Source organism: Prionailurus bengalensis, chromosome B4 (genome assembly GCF_016509475.1).
Source record: "Prionailurus bengalensis isolate Pbe53 chromosome B4, Fcat_Pben_1.1_paternal_pri, whole genome shotgun sequence".
NCBI lineage: Eukaryota > Metazoa > Chordata > Mammalia > Carnivora > Felidae > Prionailurus > Prionailurus bengalensis.
Genome location: NC_057358.1, coordinates 34,972,708 through 34,995,777, shown reverse-complemented (window position 1 = coordinate 34,995,777; position 23,070 = coordinate 34,972,708). Strand labels below are relative to the sequence as shown.

The window sequence follows — 23,070 nt, the reverse complement described above, 5'->3', positions numbered from 1 at the left end:
TCAAGGCTTCTTTTTTTTATTTTCAGAACAGAGGCTGGTTTTATTTTTAAAAAGAGAAAGGGGGAAAAAACGTGATAAATGCTAGTGAGCTGCCGCTTCCCTTCTTCCAGGCTCTACCTGCCAGCTCTCCTCCACAAAGACACATAGAACCAGAACCAGGGCACATTATAGCAGAACAGCCTTTACAGAGGGTCTAGTCCAACCCCCTTTTAAAACAGATACGGAGTCAGAGGCTCAGATCAAGAGCATGCCTTACTTGCACAAATGTTAGAGGCAGACAGTCTGAATTCTGAACCCAGAGTACTTTTCTGTGAACTATACTGCCAGCACAAGCCTCAGGAGACAGTGCACCTTATCTTTATTTAGACCCACGGGAAACATCTCCAGTTTGACCCCCCCACTAAAGATGCCCCTAGAAAGCAAGAAAAATGAAACTTTAGGGGTTTTTTCTTGTTGAGCGTGGGGCAAGGAAAGAAAGTAAAAGGACTCAAGAAAGAAACACCAGAAGGAAGGGGTTGACCCCTGAGCACAAAGTGCTTGCACCAGATGTTTGAAAGAGAATGTCCAGGGGTGAGGGGGTGGGGGGGCAGCAGACAGAGCCTGAGCAGGCCTGGCCTCTGCCAGAATTGGCCCAGGTGCCATAAATCTCTTGTCATATCTCGGGAAGTGGTAGCTCATTGGAACCTATCACAGCCTCCCACAGAAAACTCAACAGCACTCAGATTTTACAGTCATTCAGCGGGAGACCACCATCCAAACAGGAGAGAGGGGTGGGGCAGGGGCCAGCCAGGGGCTGGCCATGGCTCAGACACAGAGCCCTTTCACAGTCACTGAGATTAGGTAGCAGAGAGAGCAAAGCTGGAGAGAGGATATGGGGACCCAGGGAGCAGCCATGGGGGCCCACCCAGGGTCTGGGCCCAGAACTTCAAGCACAGGGAATTTAAAGGGAGAGGATTGGGGTAAGAGGGGGGAGGGGGAGAAGGCAGAAAAAAAAAGATTCGTTGTAAAATCCAACTAGCTAATATTGGACCTGGTAGGGTGAGGGGCTGGGAACACAGATAATACATTGAGTGTAAACATTTTTCCTCCATCGTCCCCCCCTGTGACAGTAGGGGAGGCTCAGAACTCTCTGCTCAAGCCATCAGCCTCTCTGTCTCTCTCTCTGTCTACATGGACAGATGTCTTCTGTCAACAAACTTCCAAGAAGTTGAGAGAGAAGGGCCCCAAGTGAAAAACTGAGGCTCAGAAAGCAAGTGACATGTCACTCAAAGCTAGTGAGTGACAGAGTCAAAACTATAGTCCGTGACTTCTAGTCTTTTGTCCAGGGTTCATTAAACCACACAAGACTTCTCAAGCTTAAGAAGTTGGGGAGGGGAAAACAAAAATTCTTATAGCACCACCCCATCTTATTTTGGGGTGGAAGAAAATGAGTATTTCCTGGCCTTGCTGCCAGCTGCCCTCCTGCACTCTTACCTCCCCTAAAAACACTTATCCTGCCTCAAAGATTCCAAGAGTGAGGTCCCACGTAGAGAGTATAAGTGGGCAACCCCTGGGTGTCCCTCATCATCAACCTCAGCGAGAATACTAGGGAGGAAGGCAGGGCGGAGGTAAGATTTGCCCAGCCTTCTCCGTAGAAATTCTCTTAACCAGAGCCGAGGACGAAGGTCATCACCACATTTTCTGATACACACCAGGCTTCCTAGAGGAAGGACAGATGGGGAATTGGATTTCCTTGAGCCGATGGGAGCCCCAACTTCACATCTATCCAGGAACCCCACCAAAGCTTTTGTTCTGAGCCAAGATCTGACTCAGTCAGCAACAAACCTCAGGAAGGATAAGAGTTCCAGGTGCAAAGGGAAGGAGACAGGGAGAGCAAGCCAATGGCTGATACTCCACAGACCCTGTAATAAGACTGGCACCAAACCCCAGCTGGATCCAGTGGCCATGTTGAATGCAACTTCTGAGTATTTTGCCTTTATTTTTTGCAAGCAGCATCAGCACATGATGCTACAAAAGTTGAAAGCACGGAGGTAGAAATGCTCACTCACCCAAGAAAGGGTGTGGTTTGGTCCTTAGAGTAGGGACCCTCTCCTCCCCAAGCTGAGAAGAGAGGAGTAGAATTGAGGAAGGTCCTGGGTGAGCTTCTCCCTCGGAGGAGAGCAACTGGGCAACTCCCAGGAGCCCAGCTCTTTCTGGGAATTCAGGGCCACAAATTCAGGTAGCAATGAGGAGAGTGGTCATATGTGTGGTGGGGAGGGCAGGGCCTCCCAGATCTACTGATTGCAAGGGGTCACAGTGTGGACACAAGAAAACAACACTATACACACAGAGACAAACACAGACTTTGCATCTACTATCTGGGGGAAAAAAATCCAATAGACACATCAGGGGAACAGTGGATTCCGGGTCAGTTTCAAGGCATGGGACAGTGACCACTAACCACAGCCTATAAGAAGCTGGCACTTCCAAGCAAGAGGGAAGGCTTAAGGCCCAGCACCCCCTGCCTGGGCACCACCTTTACTCCATGCTCCCCCACAATGGACAGGAATTAGGATGGCAGTGGGAAAAGCAAGAAGCAGAGGTATCCAGCCCCCTGGAGGCTAGATTAGAGTAGGATATGGAGAAGGGAGAATCAAGTGGACCTTCCTCCTTCATCATTAGCGGCTGGTCTCCCTCCAAGCAGTCTTGACTCACAGGGTGCAGAAGGACACACTGGCCCTTAGCCCTACTGACAGTTACCTTTTCCAAATGGAGCCTGATCAAATCTGGGTGAGAGAAGGTCAGAGGATAAGGGGCTGGGGTCTCTCAAGCCCAAAGTAAGCCCCTCTCCTTTATCCCTCCTCAATTCTGGGAGGCCACTGCCAGGGTATTGACATAGCCATGGGCTCCTCCCTCATTCTCCGAGATGCAGTGGCCCAGCTGAGAGACTCCCTGAGGTGGTGGTGGTGGTGGTGGCGGCGGCGGTGGGGCAGAGGGCGGAGCGCCATAGCCCCCTCTCCCCCGACTGGGGGAGGCCCGACTCCCCCGGTCCCAACAGCCCTCTAGGGCTTCCAGGCCACGGCAGCCTAGGAAGAAGAGATTCTTGAGCATGAAGATGGAGAGGGGCTGCTGGTAGCTCACCACCAGGAGGCAGCGCAGCGCCAACAAGGGCACGTCCACCAGGCAGCCACCCAGCAGTCGCAGAAGGCGGCTACAGCTGCCCGGCCCTGAAGCCTGGCCCCAGGACGAAGCTGCCGCTGCGGCGTTGAGCTCGTAAAGCCAGAGCACCGGCGAGGAGAGGGTGAGGAAGTAGATGGCGATGAGCAGGTAGCGCAGGTGCGCGGGTAGCGGCACGCGGCCTTCCAGCATCAGCTCCACCAAGGTGAAGCTGTCGAGCAGGTCCAGACACGTGCCCAGGAAGCAGCCGGCGGCTCGGTGCTGCTGGGGCTGCAAGAGTAGGGGTCCCGCCGAGCCAGGGGGGGCGCCAGCCTCGCTGATGGCCCGCACCAGGCTGTAGAGCAAGGGCACGGACAGCGCCATGGTGATGCGGAAGCCCGTGGTGCCGAAGGGCGCGCGCAGCTCTATGAGGTCCAGGATGGACGTGCCCAGGATGAGCACCACCTTGGGCGTGAAGGCGATGGAGTAGATGAGCCAGGCCAGGTAGGCAAAGGCGAACTCGCCCGCTGACCCGACAGCCCCCGGGCCGCCCCCAGGGCCACCGGCGCCCCCGCGGCCGCTGCGCGCCTTGGCCCCTGCCGCAGCCCCGGCGGAGGCTGCGGAGGAGGCGGGCAGGTGCAGGGGCGGCGCGGCGTGGTGGTGGTGCTGGTGGTGGTTGTGCGCGCCGCTCGCCATGCCGCCCCGACGGCCCCGGCTGTTCTTGGCGAAGAAAATGGCCCAGCCCACCACCACCACCAGGTCAGTGGCGATCCAGGAGCACCAGTACAGGTCGGTGACGGCGATGAGGTACAGGTCCAGCAGACCGCCCTGCGCCAGCAGCAGCACCACGGACAGCGCCTGGTAGCCCCAGCGGCACCCCGGGCTGGGGGCGCAGCCGCGGCGTCGACTCCTACGGCCCGACCGGGTCGGGCGACCGCAGCAGCAGCAACACGAGCAGCAGGAGGTGCCGCTGCCTGTCCCGGTGCCGCCTGCGCCCCCAGCCGAGCGGCCCCCGGGGCCCCCGACGGCCCCGGCCGCCGCGCCCCCGCCAAAGTCCGCGGCTGTCATGCTGCAGGAGGAGGTGGGCGTGGAGGTGGAGGAGGAGGTGGCGGCCGAGGAGGAGAAGGCGGCGGGCGCGGGGTCGGCGGCTGGGGCGCCCCCCTGAGCCGGGGGTCCCGGGAGCCCGGCGGCGGTGGCTGGCACCAGCGGCTTGCTGATGCTGATGCTCTCGTCGTCGTCCTCTCGCTCGGCGCCGGTGCTGCTGCTGGGGGAGCGGGAGCCGCCGCCGCCGCCGCCCCCGCCGCGTCTGCCGCCGCCTCCCCCCCGGCTGGTGCTGGTGCTGGTGCTGCTGTCGCCCGAGCCTCTCCGGTCGCGGAAGGAACCCCCCCGGAGGAAAAGGGGCTGCAGCCGGGCGGCGGCGGGGGGCGGCGGGAAGGAGCCGGACGAGGACGAGACCGAGCGGGGGTTGCCGAGCGCTGGGTGCATTGTCCTCCAAGGGGCTCCGGGGGCTGCCCAGCTGCTCCCTCCCCGCCAACCCTGGGCTGGCTAGGCGGCCGAGGGGAGCCGGGGCCAGCCGCCGCCTCCTCCGGAGCGGCTGGGACTCGTACCCGGGTCGGGCAGCAGCGAGATCCGGACTGGAGCCACCGGACTGGGCGAGCCAAGCCCCGGGTGGCTGGGAGCGGGGAAGGCGAGGAGCTGAACCCTCCGCGGTGACGACGGGCGCGGCGGGGGCGGGGGCGGGGGCGGGGAGCGAGCGGAGCCCGAGAGAAAAGGGAGGCTGGTGGCGGGGAAACCAGGACTGGATTCAAGGGGGAGAGGAGGAGGAGAGACCAGAGAAGGAGAAAGCCTGGCTCGCTGGATCAGCAGGAAGAAAAGGGGGAAGGGGTTGTTGAGACACAAGAGTTGGGTGGGGAGCGCTGTGGTGGGCCTAGGGGGGGAGGAGGGAGGGGCTGGGAATCGGGAAGGGGCGGGGTGGGGGGGTCGGTGGTGGCGCTGGGAGGACTAACCCGAGCATAGGATTCCTAGGAAAGTCGTTCAGAGATCCCACTAGCTGAACTGCTGAAGCGTTAACAACTGGATGCCCTTGGTCTCAGTGCAGACCATGCGCCTGAGCACCAGACACAGACGACAGGTTCAGGCCTCTCCTCCTGGTCAGCACACTTTTGCAGGCAGAAAGGCAGCTCTGGCCCCTTGGCTCTGTCCAGTGCCCGCTGGCTGGGGCATCCTGCCTCTCCTTCAGGCACTTAAAAACTAATGAAGGCGTCAGGCTATACAATTTAAAAGGACCAGCCCAGTCATGTATTTCCACATATTCATGTGCCCCCGCACTGAGTTCAGTGATAGACCCTCAGAGAGGTTCCAATTTCCAGTGAATGGATCAGTTCTTTGAATATAACTGCTGGGGGAGAGAGGGTAGGTAAAGGAATTACTTATGTGGCCCCAGCCAAGTGGGGCTTTTGGTATTCTCAGAGGTCTTTAAAGTGGTAATTGCAACTAATAAAGATGTACATAGCAGAGAGTAAAATAAAGGCATCTTTAGAGGTATGGGTACCTTGATAAAAAACAAAAGCTCAAAGACAGTGATGGGGAATGTTAACAACCAGCCACTGTGGACAGAAGTCACAGTGGGCCTGCAGCTACCAGTTCAGAGCTCTTTCTGACTCAGCCCCTAGGATTTATTCCATGACTGGGGCTAGATATCCACCAGCAACTCAGAAAGGCAGCAGGTAGAGCTCTGGCTTTACAGATTTAGGGGAGAAGAAATGACTAGAGCATTTGGGGCTCAAAAAAAAAATCCGAGGCTCATGTATAATGCAAACATCCTGGCAAGGGTTAGGGCCCTTCCTCCTTCCCCACATACTTCAGGCTCCAAGTTCCCTGCCTTGATTTCATTGCCATTGGGGCTCCCTTCCTAGATGACACCCTGCAGTGCCAGGGAGGAGGAAACAGTAAAGCCCAGGCCTTGCCCCTAAATCTGCCTCTTGAATAAGGGTCAGTTTGAGCCAAACTTGTTTTCTCCAGTCTGTACAACTAAGCCATGGTAAATGTGGGATTTAGAACCACAGCCTTCACTTTTCCATCTGCCTCTGTCACATACAGCCTTTCAAAAGTTCTATGTCCAATCATCATGCCAGACAGAACGTGAGCTCTGGGGTCGGTGGCCTCAGCTCTGCCACTTAGCTTGGTTATTTCCCCTCTCTGCGCCTCATGTTATCCAACTGTAAAAAGGGACCAACATCTACCTTAACAGGCTGTTATATTAAGAGAGGTCATGAATTCAAAGGTTTTAGCCTAGTGCCTGGCACAGAGTATGTACTCAGTTAAAGGCAGCTGGTGTATCCTAATTCCTCTTAGCTCTTGTCTTAACGTCCCAAGGAACATTTACTCATGGTACAGGCCACTAATGATGGTTTTCTGGGCTGGATTCCTGAGGCCACATCCAGAGTTCTGTCCCCCACAGCTTTGCACTTTGGGAAGTGCCAGGGAGCAAAGCCACTCTCATTAGGACAGTGGTTCTTGGAGCTGGTCTTCACAGACTTCAGTGTGAGAGATTCCGCTATGGCAGCTGGTGCCAAGGCCCCTCCACATGGGGAAGATACAGCGGATGCAGCCTGCACTCAGGTGTGAGCATCACAGCAGACCCAGCAGGCATCAGGATTGAGACAGTCCAGGTTAAGAAGCAGACTGGGGAGCAGCCAAGTGCTAATGGGAGTGATTATAGCCAATCTCCCAGCTCTCCCCCAGGGAAAACACCAGCCAACAACTAACCTGAAAGCTGACCCAAGCCTTCTGCTCAAGTTAATGAAGAGAAGGTGAAGGAACAAAAGCAGCTGATGAAGGCAAAGAACTGGGCTTCTGAGGGAACACTCAGAGATCTGCTCCCACTCCCCACACCTGCCGGCTACCGACCCACTCACCACTCACAGTACTCCCCTCCTGCTCTCACCTGGCAGGCCCAGCCCCTCCTCCCACAGGTGCCTCCAGGACAGGTTCCCTCCCCAGCCACTTGAATTGTAACAGCACTTTGAAGTTATCCTTTGTATTTCTGGGAAATATACTGTCAATCAGATTAACTTTCTTGTTTTGGTTTTTTTTAAGTTTATTTATTTTTGAGAGACAGAGAGGACACAGGGGAGGGGCACAGAGTGAGAGACACAGAGAGAGAGAGAGAGAGAGAGAGAGAGAGAGAGAGAGAATCCCAAGCAGGCTCCACACTGTCAGTGCAGACCCCAATGCGGGGCTTGATACCACAAATTGTGGGCTGAAATCAAGAGTCTGACACATAACAACTCAGCCACCCAGGTGCCCCAGATTAGATTAACTTTCTGTACAAGATCTTTTAGCCCAATTTTTTCAGATCTGAGGCCCTGAATAAAAGACCACATATAATAAGGATAAGAAATCCGAGTACATGAAAGAATAAGTTGGTGGCCTAGGTATTGGAAGGATCTCCTCTTTGCACTGGGTTTTTTCTAATCTTCTGTGTACACACACACACACACACACACACACACAGCCTTTGCTTCAGCCTGGAAAGGGCTTGACAAAGACATGACAAGAAGAAGGAAGACAAAAAGACTTCCTCATATATAAAGTGAGAGCAAATATCCTACAAGGATGTAGCAAAGGGAAGATACAGATGCCAAGGACCTCATAAGCCCTGAGGATCTATGCTAGATATCTCTCAAACTGAGAGACAGAGAGGTAAAACAACTTACTCCAAGTCACACAGCAGTTAAGGGCAGAGTTAGGGTTAGATCTAGACTTCTCTTAGCCCAGTGCTCTCACTGTGTACCACTCTCCAGGATGGCAGCACTCATGGGCATCCTGGGGGACAGGGACAAACTAAGCAGGTTTCAAACCAAAATATACTTACCTAAGAACCTGCTAAACACTAGGTACTGGGTAAGGTTCATTTGGGGACCTAATATTCTTGTCCTCCTGGAACAGCAGTAGACAGACTAGGAGTAAGGGAAAGATATCCCTGCCAGCTCAGCAGCATAGGAAGGTTCAGTGAGGCAGGGCCAGCCCCTCCAAATACTGAACCAAGACCCCACTCATTCCCGATCCATTCTCAGTTCACTATCACTGCCCTCTCTCACCTTCATAGCGAGAATAAAGAACAGGTCCAAAGAGAACTGTCAGAGGGGTGTGTGGAACCTCACAGGTACTTGTGAAAAGACACAAGCAGGGATCTCTGGTTCTCAACTACACAGTCACCATACTGACTATCAGAAAATGAAAGGGAAGCTAGCAGGGAACTGGGACTGAGACAGGATGAGTCTGTGAAGCTGCGTGCGGCTTATTAGGAACTTGGAGCCTCAAAACTGCTTTTAGAGCTCTCTGAAGATGGACACTCCTCCTGCCCCAGTTCAGAGCTCCTCCAATACCTGGAGCAAGGCTGTGCCTTGAGCTGTCCCACAGATGTCACACAGACATGCCATTACCCTCTTGGGGAAAGGAGGCAACTCCATGTATCAGTCCCCAGGCTAGGTGTCGGGATTCTAGACACTAAAACAAGGCAAGTCCTTTCCTAGGAACCCACACTGGGAGGGAGACACAATAAAATATTATGAATGTTATGACCAAATGTTATATAGGGTCCAGAAGAGGTATGAAATAGGAGTCAGTAAAGCATTCAAGGAGGATGGGGTATGAAAGCTGTTGTAAAACATGAGCAGATGGTGGTTAGCAGATAGCAGACAGGGCTGGATAGGGAGAGCATCCCAGGTAGAAGGAGCAAGATCAACAAAGTACCAAAGGTATGAAATAGCAGGACACTTTTAAGGAATTACAAGTATGGGACACTGCTTGAATATGAGGTGCAAGAAGATGCAATACAAGATAAGGCTGAGGAAACAGGTAGGACCTCATATGCCAGCCCATATGCAGAATGGACTGCATTCTGAGAGAACAGGGAACTCTTTTTTTTTTTTTTTTTTAGGATGTGATTTATTTCTTTATTTTTTATTTTTAGAGAGAAAGAGGGCAGGGAGAGGGGCAAAGGGATTGAGAGAGAGAGAGAGAGAAAGAGAGAGAGAGAGAGAGAGAGAGAGAGAGAGAGAGAATCCCAAGAAGGCTCCATGCTCAGCACGGAGTTTGACATGGAGCTCCATCCCACAACCCCGAAATCAAGAGTCGGACCCTCAACCAACACTCAACCCAGGCACCCTCAGAATAGGGAACTCTTGAGAGCAGAGATGTAACAAGAACAGATCTGCATTTTGGAAAAGTTATTTTGCAGTAAAGATGATGGATTTGGAGGGGAGAGAAAGTGAAAGCAGAGACTATGTTCTACTTCTGGCAATACTGTGAACTAAGTAACATAAAACCTCTCCAGCTAGCAAAAAAATACAAGATAAAAGTGAATGTCCTTTTAAATGCCCAGTTAAGAGAGTAAGATAAATTCTTGGGGCCATAAATAAAGAGGAAACTAAAAACCAAAATGATAAGTGAAGTAAATGATGCTTTGATTGTCTTCACATATGTAGTCTCTTAGATAAGCAATGTTATCTAATATGGTAGGGACTAGCCACAAACAGCAATCTAGGTTTAAATTCATTTCAATTGCCATTAATTGAAATAAATTAAAACCTAAAATTCAATTCTTCAGTCTCACCAGCAACGTTTCAAGTGCTCAAAAGCCCCATGTGACTAGTGGCTACCATATGGGACAGCAGATACAAAACAATTCCATCACTGTGGCACGTTCTATTGGACCACACAGATGGGAACTTGGATTTAATAGCCAAACAGACAGGAGACCTGGCATTCAACCCCAATGAGGCAAGAAGGCAAAGCTGAGCTTCCTACATAAAACCAGAACCCTCAAAGAAAGGATGGACTAGAAAAACAAATCTACCACCCAAATAGGGAGACTACATCGAAATTAATGAGGATTGGCCTCAGCTAGAAGTACAAGGAAAACCCCCCCTTGGGAATTCATTACCATGAGCCTACACCACATATAGATTTAGAATTTCAATGATCTTATGCTAAAAATTAACATACATATTGGTTATAGGCTGGGCCACCTGGGTGGCTCAATCAGTTAAAGTGTCTGACTTCAGCTCAGATCATGATTTCAAGGTTCATGAGTTTGAGCCCCTAATCAGGCTCCTGGCTAACATTGCAGAGCCTGCTTGGGATTCTCTCTCTCCCTCTCTCTGCCCCTCCCCTGTACTCTCTCTGTCTCTCTCAAAATAAATATACTTTATTTAAATATATATATATTGGGGCACCTGGGTGGCTCAGTCAATTAAGCGTCCGACTTCAGCTCAGGTCATGATCTCTCAGTCTTTGAGTTCGAGCCCCATGTCAGACTCTGTGCTGACTGACAGCTCTAGAGTCTGGAGCCTGCTTTGGATCCTATGTCTCCCTCTCTCTCTGCCCCACCCCTGCTCATGCTCTGTCTCTCTTCATCTTTCAAAATTGAATAAGTGTTAAAAAAATTAAAATATATATATATTGGTTGTAGGCTGACAATGAACATAGATACCTACCGAAAGCAAATATAAAACAGTTCTGAAGAGACACACCTTCAACACAGGCCTTACAGAAGTCCCATAGATAAAACACCAGCAAAAGTGAGCTCACAATCCCAAATTACAAAACACATAAGGAAATAATCCATCATGAATGAAAGCCAGCAGATGAAATATACAGCAAGATTAGACCCTCCCCCCACCACCAAGAACTTCAGATGATGGCTATAATACCAATAAGTTTACAATGATTAAAAACATTTTTAAAAAGAATGCTATGAAAAAGAATAGTATAGAAAAAGAAAAGAACAAGGCAGGGAGAATTACATCCAAGAATAGCAGTGTGTGGATCTCTGTGAATTTGCTCCCCAGTGAAACAGCCATAACTGCTAGCAACTATAAAAAACAACCATTTAAACAAACTGAGGGTCGGGGCGCCTGGGTGGCCCAGTTGGTTGAGCACTGACTTGGCTCAGGTCATGATCTCATAGTTTGTGAGTTCGAGCCCCGCATCAGGCTCTGTGCTGACAGCTCAGAGCCTGGAGCCTGTTTCAGATTCTGTGTCTCTCTCTCGCTGCTCCTCCCCTGCTCGTGCTCTGTCTCTCTGTCTCTCTCTCTCAAAAATAAATAAACATTAAACAAACTGAGGGTTGATGGAGGGAGGTAAAAACCAACAAACCAAACCAACCAGACAAATGATTCAAAATTTCTGAAAATAGTCTTAGGGCATCCAGCAAATAGAAAAACATTTATTCAATAAAGTACACTAAATCTCTGTAAGAACAGCAAGAGTCTGTGGCATTTAAGCCACAACCTGCTCCCTCCCTCCCCTAGCTGAGTGTGACAGAAACTACTTCATGTGAATACTGCCAAGAAAAAGGGGCTTCCCATCTCCTAGGCTAGGATAATGGTTTCTCCCTAGGAAGGGCTTTCTAATACAGCCCCTTTCCCCCAGCTTCCTGTGTAGAAATTCTATTCCAAAAAAGCACAGCTGAGAGATCTGAGGTTCCCTACCTCCAACCAGTCCCTTCCTGAAGAGTAAAAGTTCTAACCTAGGTGTAGCAGGCTAAAAATACTGAACCAAATCACCCTGTCCCAGCTCACTTGTGGGGTAGAGGTTCCAGGCAGGGAGAGGCAAGCTGAGAAGACAAGGAGCTATTACCCCCTCCTCTCATCCCCTTCCAGTTCATTGGAAAGGTGTATCACTCCAAGAGAAGTGTGTTATTTCTGTGTGAGCACTGGCACAAAGTTTCTGCCTTAGATAGAGAGACAAAGAGTTCTGTAGCTCAGCCTAAGGAGCCTGATTTTATTTGGAACAGAGTGTGAGGAAGTTCAAGTCTAAAGGCACTGTTGAAGACAATGGAAATCTTGGTGGTAAGTAATTTAGAGGAGGCTTAGGTAGTTCCATGATGGAACAAGTGAAACAGTAAACCAGTTAGAAGTTTAACAGAGAAAACCAGGGAAAGAGCTAAAACCTGGGGACAGAGCAAGCCTCAAAAACTGGTCTCAAGAACTACCCCTGCAAAGGGGTCCAAATTTATTGGATCAGATGTGGAGCAATTTATGCCCCAGGACATTGTGAAAAATAACAGAACAATCAGCTATCAATTAGTGAAGATTAGAGCTGAGTGTGAAACCAACAGAGGCAGACCAGCCAGAAGCTTAACAGGGAGATCAGGAAAAAAGACAGCCAATGAGAACCCAGCTAAAACTGGAACCGTCCCAGGAGGGAAGGGAGACTGAGTTCATGTCCATTGCTACATCTTCCAAAAAGTGATATCAGAGGCTTTGCACTACAAGCAAAACAGACTTCACTGAATTTTTCCACCCATGTCACTAAACAACAACAACAAAACAAGCATCAATGACAAAAAGTCCTAAGGTGGGGGTGAGGGGTCATGATCAGTTCCCAGAGTTACTATATTACCTTAAATGTCCAGTTTTCAACAAAACATTATGAAACATTTTAAGATGGGGTGCCTGAGTGGCTAGGTCCATTGAGCATCTGACTCTTGGTTTCGGTTCAGATCATGATCTCCTGGTTTGTGAGTTTGAGCCCCGCATTGGGCTCTCTGCTGTCAACGTGGCGCCTGCTTTGGATCTCTTTCTGCTCCTACCCTGTTCTCTATTTCTCTCTCAAAAATAAAATACACTTAGGGGCACCTGGGTGGTTTAGTTGGTTAAGCATCTGCCTTCAGCTCAGGTCATGACTTCACAGTTAGTGAGTTCTAGCCCCACATAGGGCTGACAGCGTGGAGCCTGCTTGGGAATCTCTCACTCCCCTCTCTTTCTGCCCCTACCCTGCTTGTGCTCTCTCTCTCAAAATAAATAAATAAACTAAAAAAAATTTTTTTAATAAATAAATAAAATACACTTAAAAAAAAAAAGAAACATATAAAGAAATAGGAAAGTATGATCCACACAGAGGGAAAGAAAGCCAGACAACAGAAACTGCCATTGAGGTGTCTAGACATTGGATTTAGGAGACAAATACTTCAAAACAGCTATTATAAATATGTTCAAAGAACTAAAGGAAACCATGCTTAAAGCATTATAGGAAAGTATGATGATAATGTCTCATCAAATACAGAATATGAAGAGATAGAAATAATAATAATAATAATAATACCACAAAATGGAAACTTTGGAGTTGAAAATTGCAAAAACTAAAATGAAAAATTCATCAGAGGGACTCAACAGTACAGTTGAGCTGGCATAAAAAAAGAATCAATGGAGATTAAATACTCTGAAGAACAGAGAAAAAAATGAAGAAAAAAATAAACAGAACCTCAGAGAGATAATCATATCACCGTTAATCATATCAACATACACATAATGAGAATACCTGAAGGAGAGGATAGAAAGAAAAAAGCAGAAAAAATATTCAAAGAATTAATTTCTTGAACACTTACCAATTTGATGAAAAATATTAATCTACACATCCAAGAAGCTCAACAAACTCCAAGTAGGATAAACACAGAGATCCATACACATCATAGTCAAAATGTTAAAAGCAAAAGACAAAAAGAAAAATCTTGAAAACATCAAGAAAAAAACTACATCATATACAAGGGAATCCCATAAGATTAACAGTTCACTTCTCATCAGAAAGAGTAAAGGCCAAAGCCAATGGGATGACAAATTCAAAGTGATGAAAGAAAAAGTGAAACAAGATTCTTATATCCAGCCAAACTATCTTTCAAAAATGAAGATGAAATTGGGGCACCTGGGTTCAGGTGGTTCAGTTGGTTAAGTGTCTGACTTCAACTCAGGTCATGATTTCACGGTTCATGGGTTTGAGCCCCGCATCGGGCTCTGGGCTGACAGCCCAGAGCCTGGAGCCTGTTTCAGATTCTGCCTCCCTCTTTCTCTGGCCCTCCCCCACTCGCACTCTGTCTCCCTCTGTCTCAAAAATAAATAAACATTAAAAAAAAAAATGAAGATGAAATAAAGGCATTTGTAGACAAACAGAATCTGAGAAACCTGTTGCTAGCAGTGCTACCTTATTTTAAAATGCTATTCTGAAGGACCTTCTTCAGACTGAAAACATTAATTCAAATCCATATGCAACAAAACAGTGTGCCAGTAAAGGTCATTATGTATGCAATTATAAAAAATGTAATTGTGTATTTCTATTCCTTTCTTCTAAATTATGTGTAAAGCAATTGCAGCAAAGGTCCTTATGTAGGTAATTATAAAAGAATGCAATTGCACATTTCTTCTTTCATCCAACTCATTTAAAAAGCAATTGCATCTTTTTATCAAATAGTACTGGAACAACTGGACAAAAAATGCACACACACACACACACACACACACACACACACACACAAAGAATCTAGACACAGATCTTACACCCTTCACAAAAATTAATTCAAAATGGATCACAGGCCGGGGCACCTGGGTGGCTCAGTCAGTCAAGTGTCTGATTCTTGATTTTGGCTCAGGTCATGTTCTCACAGTTTTGTGAGTTTTAGCCCCGCATGGGGCTCAAAGCTGATGGTGAGGAGCCTGCCTGAGATTCTCCCTCTCTTTACCCATGCCCCACTCACACTCTGTTTCTCTCAACATAAATAAATAAACTTTAGGGGAGCCTGGGTGGTGCAGTCGGTTAAGCGTCCGACTTCAGCCAGGTCACGATCTCGCGGTCCGTGAGTTCGAGCCCCGCGTCAGGCTCTGGGCTGATGGCTTGGAGCCTGGAGCCTGTTTCCAATTCTGTGTCTCCCTCTCTCTCTGCCCCTCCCCCGTTCATGCTCTGTCTCTCTCTGTCCCAAAAATAAATAAAGACGTTGAAAAAAAAAATTTTTTTTTAAATAAATAAATAAATAAATAAACTTAAAAAAAAAAACAGGTCACATGGGGCACCTGGGTGGCTCGGTCGGTTAGACGGCTAACTTCAGCTCAGGTCATGATCTCGTGGTCCTTGAGTTCAAGCCCCGCGTCGGGCTCTGTGCTGACAGCTCGGAGCCTGGAGCCTGTTTCGGATTCTGTGCCTCCCTGTCTCTGACCCTCCCCCATTCATGCTCTGTCTCTCTCTGTCTCAAAAATAAACGTTAAAAAAAAATTAAAAAAAAAATAGATCACAAACCCAAATGTAAAACACAAAACCATAAAACTCCTAGAAGATGACACAGGAGAAACTCCAGATGACCCTGGGTTTGGTAATGACTTTTTAGATACAAACACCAAAGTCACAGTCCTTGAAAGAAAGAATTGATGTCACCCTTCATTAAAATTTGTGGCACCTGAGGGCTCAGTTGGTTGAGCATCTGACTCTTGATTTGGGCTCAGGTCATGATCCCAGGGTTATGGGATCAAGCCCCATGATGGGCTCCGTGCTGAGCATAGAGTCTGCTTAAGGTTCTCTGTCTCTCTTTCTGCCCTTCTCCCCAGCTCACGTGCTCTCTCTCTAATTAAAAAAAATTTTTTTAATTCTGCTCTGCAAAAGACACTGTTGAGAGAATGAAAAGTCGAGCCACAGGCTGGAAGAAAATATTTGCAAAAGACATATCTGATAAAGGACTGTTATCCAAAATATACCCAGAACTCTTAAAATTCAACATTAAGACAAACAGAATTTTTCAACTGTAAAAACATGGGCCAAAGACCTTAACAGACATTTTGCCAAAGAAGATATACAGAGAGCAAATAAACATATGAAAATATGCTAAACATCATATGCCATCAGGGAAATGCACATTAAAACAGCAATGAGATACGACTACACATCTAGTAGAATGGCCAATATCTAGAACACTGACAACACCAGGTGCTAGTGAGAATGAGAAGCACAGGAACCCCTTTGTTCAATGCTGGTAGAAATGCAAAATGACACGGCCACTTTGGAACATGCTCTGGCATTTCTATAAAACTAAACATATTTTGGGGGGCGCCTGGGTGGCTCAGTCAGTTGAGCATCTGACTTCGGCTCAGGTCATGATCTCGCAGTTTGTGAATTTGAGCCCATGTCGGGCTCCGTGCTGATAGCTCAGAGACTGGAGCCTGCTTTGGATTCTGTGTCTCCCTCGCTCTCTGCCCCTCCCCCACTCATGCTTTGTCTGTCTCTGTCTCTCAACAATAAATAAATGTTAAAAAATTTTTTAACTAAACATATTTTTATCATATGACCCAGCAATTGCACTCCTTGGTATTTCCCCAAGGAGTTTAAACCTTATATCCACACAAAAACCTGCACGTGAATGTTTATAGCAGTTTTGTTCCTAATTGCCAAAACAGAAGGAACCAAGAAGTCTTTCAGTAGGTAAGTAGATAAAAAAACTGTACATACAAACAATGAAATATTATTCAGTGCTAAAAAGAAGTGAGCTATCCAGCCATGAAAAGACACAGAGAAACCTTCAAAGCCTAATACTAAGTTGAAAAAAAAAAAAAAAAAAAAGCCAATCTCAAAAACCTACATACTTGTATGATTCCAACTATATGACACTCTGGAAAGGCAAAACTATAGAGAATATAAAAAGATCAGTGGTTGCCAGCAGTTAGGAGAGAGGGAGGGATAGGTGGAGCACAAAGAGATTTTTAGGGCAGTGAAAATCCTCTGCATGATACTATGATGGGTGTATATCATTATACAAACCCACAGAATATACACCACCAAGAGTGAACCCTAAGGTAAGCTGTGTACTTTGGGTGGTTATGATGTGTCAATATAGGTTCATCTTTGGTAGAAAATGTACCACTCTAGTGAGTGATGTTGATAATGGTGGAGGCTACACATTTGTGGGGACACATGGTATACTGGGAAATCTTTGTACTATTCTTTCAATTTTGAGAACCTAAAACTGCTATTAAAATTGTCTTTTAGGGGCACCTGTGTGGTTCAGTCAGTTGAGCATTCGACTCTTGATTTCAGCTCAGGTCATGATCCCAGGGTCATAGGATCGAACCCCACATTGGGCTTGAGATGAGCATGAAGACTACTTAAGATTCTCTCCCCCCTCCCCCTCTCCCTCACTCATGCTCTCTCTCTAAACAAACAATAATAATAAATAAATTTAAAAAATAAATTGTCTTATAAAAAACACAACTGCAGGGGTGGCTCAGTCAGTGGAGCATGCAACTCTTGATCTCATGGTTGTGAGTTCAGGCACCACACTGGGCACAGAGATTAATTTAAAACACACACACACAACTGCGTATTGTTGGGCCTTTAGCACATAGAAATATATTTGACAATAACAACATAAAGGAGGTGGATGAGAGCAAAGCTGTGTTAAAGGATTAGATATCAGATGGTAACCTGATGAAGAGAATTCTCAGAAATGAAGAGAACCAGAAATGGTAAGTTTAATATGACAAACTATAAATATATACTTTCTCTCCCTTCTACTCTTTCTTTAAAAGACATAAAATTATGGGGCACCTGGGTAACTCAAGTCAGTTGAGCGTCCGAATTACGCTCAGGTCATGAGCTTGTGGTTCATGGATTCGAGCCCTGCGTTGGGCTTTGCGTTGACAGCTCAGAGCCAGGAGCCTGCTTTGGATTCTGTGTCTCCCTCTCTTCCTCCCCTGCTTGCACTCTGTCTCTCTCTCAAAAATAAATAAAGATTAAAAAAAATTTTTTAATAAAAATAAAAGACATAAAATTATATAAAGTAATAATTATAACAAAGCATTGTTGGGTTTGTAACATTAAGATAGAATACATGTAACAGTAATAGTACTATAAAGGGAATGGAACAATAAATAGAAATATAGTTTCTAATATGATTCAAATTGCTGCTAGAATTCTGGAATTTACTATAACTGTCCAGTGTAAAGAACCATGTCTGGACCCTGTTCCATTTTTACACCAACCTGGTAAAAGCTGCTCTCCCGCAGAGCCTCCCCACAATTAAACCCCATGTGAGCTCTGAAAAAAAAAAAAAAAGTGTAGTTTCTATATCTCACTGCAATTAATATAATATAAATCTGAAGTGGATTCTCATGAACTAAGATGGTATATTCTAAGCCCCAGAGCAACATTAAGTCAGTTAAGCCTCTGGCTCTTGGTTTCGGCTCAGGTCATGATCTCACAGTTCATGGAATCAAGCCCCACATGGGGCTCTGCGCTGGCAGCAGAGCCTGCTTGGGATTCTCTCTCTCCCTCTCTCTCTGCCCCTCCCCTACTCATGCTCTCTCAAAATAAACTTTAAAAAACTAAAATATTAATTTAAAACTAAAGAAGTTAAATGTTACACAAGAAAAAAAATCACAAATACAAGGATTTTTTTTTTTAAATAAGAACTTCAGATGAGAATGCAAGCTGGTGCAGCCACTCTGGAAAACAGTATGGAGGTTCCTCAAAAAACTAAAATAGAACTACCCCACGACCCAGCAATTGCACTACTAGGTATTTATCCATGAGATACAGGTGTGCTGTTTCAAAGGGACACATGCACCCCCATATTTATAACAGCACTATCAACAATAGCCAAAGTATGGAAAGAACCCAAATGTCCATTGATGGATGAATAGATAGAGAAGATGTGGTATATATATATACAATGGAGTATCACTCAGCAATCAAAAAGAATGAAATCTTGCCATTTGCAACTACGTGGATGGAACTGGAGGGTATTATGCTAAGTGAAATTAAGTCAGTCAGAGAAAGACAAAAATCGTATGACTTCACTCATATGAGGACTTTAAGAGACAAAACAGATGAACATAAGGGAAGGGAAACAAAAATAATATAAAAACAGGGAGGGGGACAAGACAGAAGAGACTCATAAATATGGAGAACAAACTGAGGGTTATGGGAGGGGTTGTAGGAGGGAGGATGGGCTAAATGGGTAAGAGGCACTAAGGAATCTACTCCTGAAATCATTGTTGCACTATATGCTAACTAATTTGGATGTAAATTTAAAAAAATAAAAAATAAAACAAGTTAAAATAAAAATAAATAAATAAGAACTTCAGATTTCAAATATATAGCCATCAGAAAGAATTTAATAGATGAATTAAGCAGAAAATTAAACACAACTGAGCAGTGTAGATTTAATAATATATGTATCTGAAGACATTCTCTAGAATGAAGTACAGAGAGTTAGAGAGTGGAATATATAAAAGAGAGATCAAAAGACATGGTGGATGAATTGGGAAGATCCAAAATATGCCTAAAGAATTTCCAGGAGAAACTAGAAACAATTGGGGGAAAGACAATAAAGAAATTTTGGCTGAAAATTTCCAAAATTGGTGAAAGAACTTCTCCAGTCCAGAGATTTAAGAGTTGCAATAAATCTTAAACAGGATGAATTAAAAATAAAAATGTCTAAATGCTTTGAAGTGAAGCTACAGAATGTCTAAACAAGGAAAAGATCTTAAGAGAAACCAAACAGTAAAAACAACTTACTTATAAAGAACAAGTTAGACTGACAGTAGACTTTTCATCAGAAATGCCCCTGGGTGACTCTGTCTGTTAAGTGTCCGGTTGGACACTTACCTTAATCTCAGCTCAGGTATTGATCTCAGGGTCATGAGTTCAAGCCTGGCATTGGGCTCCGTGCTGGGCATGGAGCCTACCTAAAAAACAAAACAAAAAAACAAACGAAAAAAACAACCCAGGGGCAACTGGGTGGCTCAGTGGATTAAGCGGCTGACTCTTGATTGAGATCAAGGTCATGATCTCATGGTTTGTCTGTGCTGACAGCTCAGAGCCTGCTTGGGATCTTCTCTCTAACCTCTCTCTCTGCCCCTCCCCCACTCGCTCAAGCACACACTTTCTCTCTCTCAAAAATAGATAAATTTTGGGGGCACCCGGGTAGCTCAGTCAGTTGAGCATTGATTTCAGCTCAGGTCATGATCTCAGTGTCATGGGTCACTTGGGATTCTCTCTCTCTCTCTGCCCCTCTCCACTGCTTGTGTTCTCTCTAAAATAAAATTCTTTAAAAGTGTATTTCTCGGGGTGCCTGGGTGACTCAATCAGTTAAGCCCCTGACTTCAGCTCAGGTCATGATCTCAGGCTTTATGGGTTCAAGCCCTGTTGGGCTCTCAGCTGACAGCTTGGAGCCTGGAGCCTTTGAAATCTCTCTCTCTCTCTCTCTCTCTCTCTCTCTCTGTCCCTTCCCCACTTGTCCTGTCTCTCTCTCTCTCAAATATAAACATTAAAATTTTTTTAAAAGATTTATTTTAAAAAAGGGGTATTTCTCAGTCTATGCCTTGTCTTTCCTTTAAAAAAAAGAGAATTTCACCATATCATGATTTTAAAAAGACAGTATAGCACAGTAGTTAAGGGCACACACTCCAAAGCCAGATTGCTCGAGTTCAAATCCTTGCTCCACCACTGAGAAGCTGGGTGACCCTTGGCAAATTACTTAGTCTCTCAGCCATGAATTGTCTCATCTGTAAAATGGAGACAATAATATATACCTACTTCATAGAGTTGTTATGAGGGATAAATAAATTAATGTATAATTAATGTATCAAAAGCACTTAGAGGGGCGCTGGGTGGCTCAGTCTGTTAAGACTCCGACTTAGGCTCAGGTCATGATCTCACAGGTCCCGAGTTTGAGCTCCATGTTGGGCTCTGTGCTGACAGTTCAGGCCTGGACCCTACTTCAGATTCTGCGTCTCCCTCTCTCTGCCCCTCCCCCACTAATTCTCTCTCTCTCTCTTTCTCTCTCTCTCTCTCAAAATAAATAAACATTAAAAAAAAATTTTTTTTTAAAGCACTGGAGGGGCACCTGGGTGGCACAGTCGGTTGAGCATCCGACTTCGGCTCAGGTCATGATCTCACAGTTCATGGGTTCAAGCCCCACATCAGGCTCTGTGCTGACCGCTTGCTCAGAGCCTAGAGCCTACTTCAGATTCTGTGTCTCCTTCTCTCTCTGCCCCTCCCCTGCTCACGCTTTGTCTCACTCTGTTTCTCAAAAATAAATAAATGTAAAAAAAAAAAAATTATAAAAAAAAAAGCACTTGGAAAATCCTTGGCACATAGTGTTATATAAGAATTTGCTACTATAAAAGGACCAAGTTCCAGAAAGACATCATAATTCTGAACTTGTATGTATCAAATCACATAGCCTCAAAATGTATAAAGCAAAAAATGGATAATTATGAGACACTGGCAAATATTTTATTATAGTAGGGGATATAAGCATCTCTTAGTAATGGATAGATCAAATAGTTGAAGCAATGATAAAGATATATACAGCTTTTGGGTTTTTTTTAAGTTTATTTATCTATTTTAAAAGAGAGAGTGCACACATGGCGAGGCAGGAGCAGAGTGGGAGAGAGAACCCCAAGCAGGCTCCCCACTGTCAGCGCAGAGCCCAACACAGGGCTTGATCTCATGAACCATGAGATCATGACCTGAGCCAAAATCAAGAGTCAGACGCTTAACTGACTGAGCCACCCAGGCACCCCTATACAGTTTTAACTGCATCATTAACAAGCTTGATACAATGGCTGAATATAGAACTGTGTAACCCCCAAATTTGACTATTACACATTGTTTAGAAATATATTACAAAACTTGACCACGTATATTACATTCCAACTTGACCACTTGACCATGTATATTACATTCCTTGACCTCAAAGCAATTACATTAGAACACAGTTAACAGAAAGATAACCAACCACTCCCCATACATTTGGAATATTTTAAAACATACTTGCCAATAACTCATCTAAAAATTAGAAAATATTTTGAACTAAATGATTTTGAAAATACTACCTGTCCAAATGATGTTATACAGCCAAAGCACAACTTAGAGCAAAACTGATAGCCTTAAATGTTTGTTACAAAAGCAGGAAGACTAAAAATTAGCAAGCTAAGCATCCAAATAAGTGGGAGAAAGAACAGAGTAAATGCAGTGAAATCATAAAGAAATTATTAAAGAACATAAATAATTAAAATTGACATTTAAATACACAAATATCTGGCATGACTTATTAAGAAAAAGGGAGAAAGTATAAATAAAACAATATTAGGTATGAAAAAGGAAATCTAATTTAGAAACAATGGAGATTTTTAATGGTAAGAAGATTATGAACAATGTTATGCCAATGTATTTGAAGACTTAGAAAAAATCGGTAAATTATCTAGAAAAATATGATGTTCCTAAACTGTTAGAAGTAGCAAAATCTGAATATACATTTAATTATTAAAGAAATTGAATCAGGGGGTGCCTGGGTGGCTCAGTCGGTTAAGTCTCCGACTTCGGCTCAGGTCATGATCTCATAGTTTGTGAGTTCAAGCCCCACATCAGGCTCTGTGCTGACAGCTCAGAGCCTGGAGCCTGCTTTGGATTCTGTGTCTCCCTCTCTCTCTGCCCCTCCCCCACTTATGTTCACTCACGCTCTCACAGACACAAAAATAAACATTCAAAAAAAAAAAAAAAAGAAAAGAAATTGAATCAGTAACTAAAAGCATTCCCCACAAAATTTGCCAGGTCCTAATAATTATCTGTGTGTTCCACCAACATTCAACCAACTGATAATTCCCATTTTAAACAAACTGTTGCAGAAAATAGGAAAATATAGAATGAACCACTATTTATTTTATAAGACTAATATAATCAATGTCAAAACCAGACAAAGACAGTAGAAAATAGTTAAAAATATACAGGCCAATCTCATTTATGAACATAGACAAAGAGCCCCTAAACAAATGCTGACTACTAGCAGCCAGCAACATGCAACATAACCCATTAGGTTTTATTACAAGAATGCAAGGAAGAGTTAAAGAGGAAAAAAAAATTCTATTACTGTAATTTACCACATTAACAGATTAAAGGAGAAAAGCATTTATAATCAACTGAATAAACATAGAGAAACAACTTCCAACATTTATTAATTTAAACAAAAATTTGGCAAAACAGAATTTCTTCATCCTGGTAAAAAGAAATATGGCAACAAAGACAGGGTAGATGCTGACTGATCTCATTTCCTTTTCCTCAGCACAAAGGAAGACGTTTCCCATCCTCTTTGTAGTTGCACTGGAACCA

At 45.4% G+C, this 23,070-nt stretch overlaps 1 protein-coding gene across 1 annotated transcript; it reads right to left on the bottom strand.

The window, feature by feature from the left end:
• Positions 1-5,089, bottom strand: TMEM121B (transmembrane protein 121B). Its single transcript, XM_043561958.1, has one exon. It carries the CDS (start codon positions 4,618-4,620, stop codon positions 2,842-2,844), a length of 1,779 nt encoding a protein of 592 aa, XP_043417893.1. The 5' UTR covers positions 4,621-5,089; the 3' UTR covers positions 1-2,841.
• Positions 5,090-23,070: the final 17,981 nt, after the last annotated feature.

Excerpts from the sequence above, each read along its gene's own strand:
- TMEM121B (XM_043561958.1), bottom strand. The coding sequence starts at position 4,620 with ATGCACCCAGCGCTCGGCAACCCCCGCTCGGTCTCGTCCTCGTCCGGC.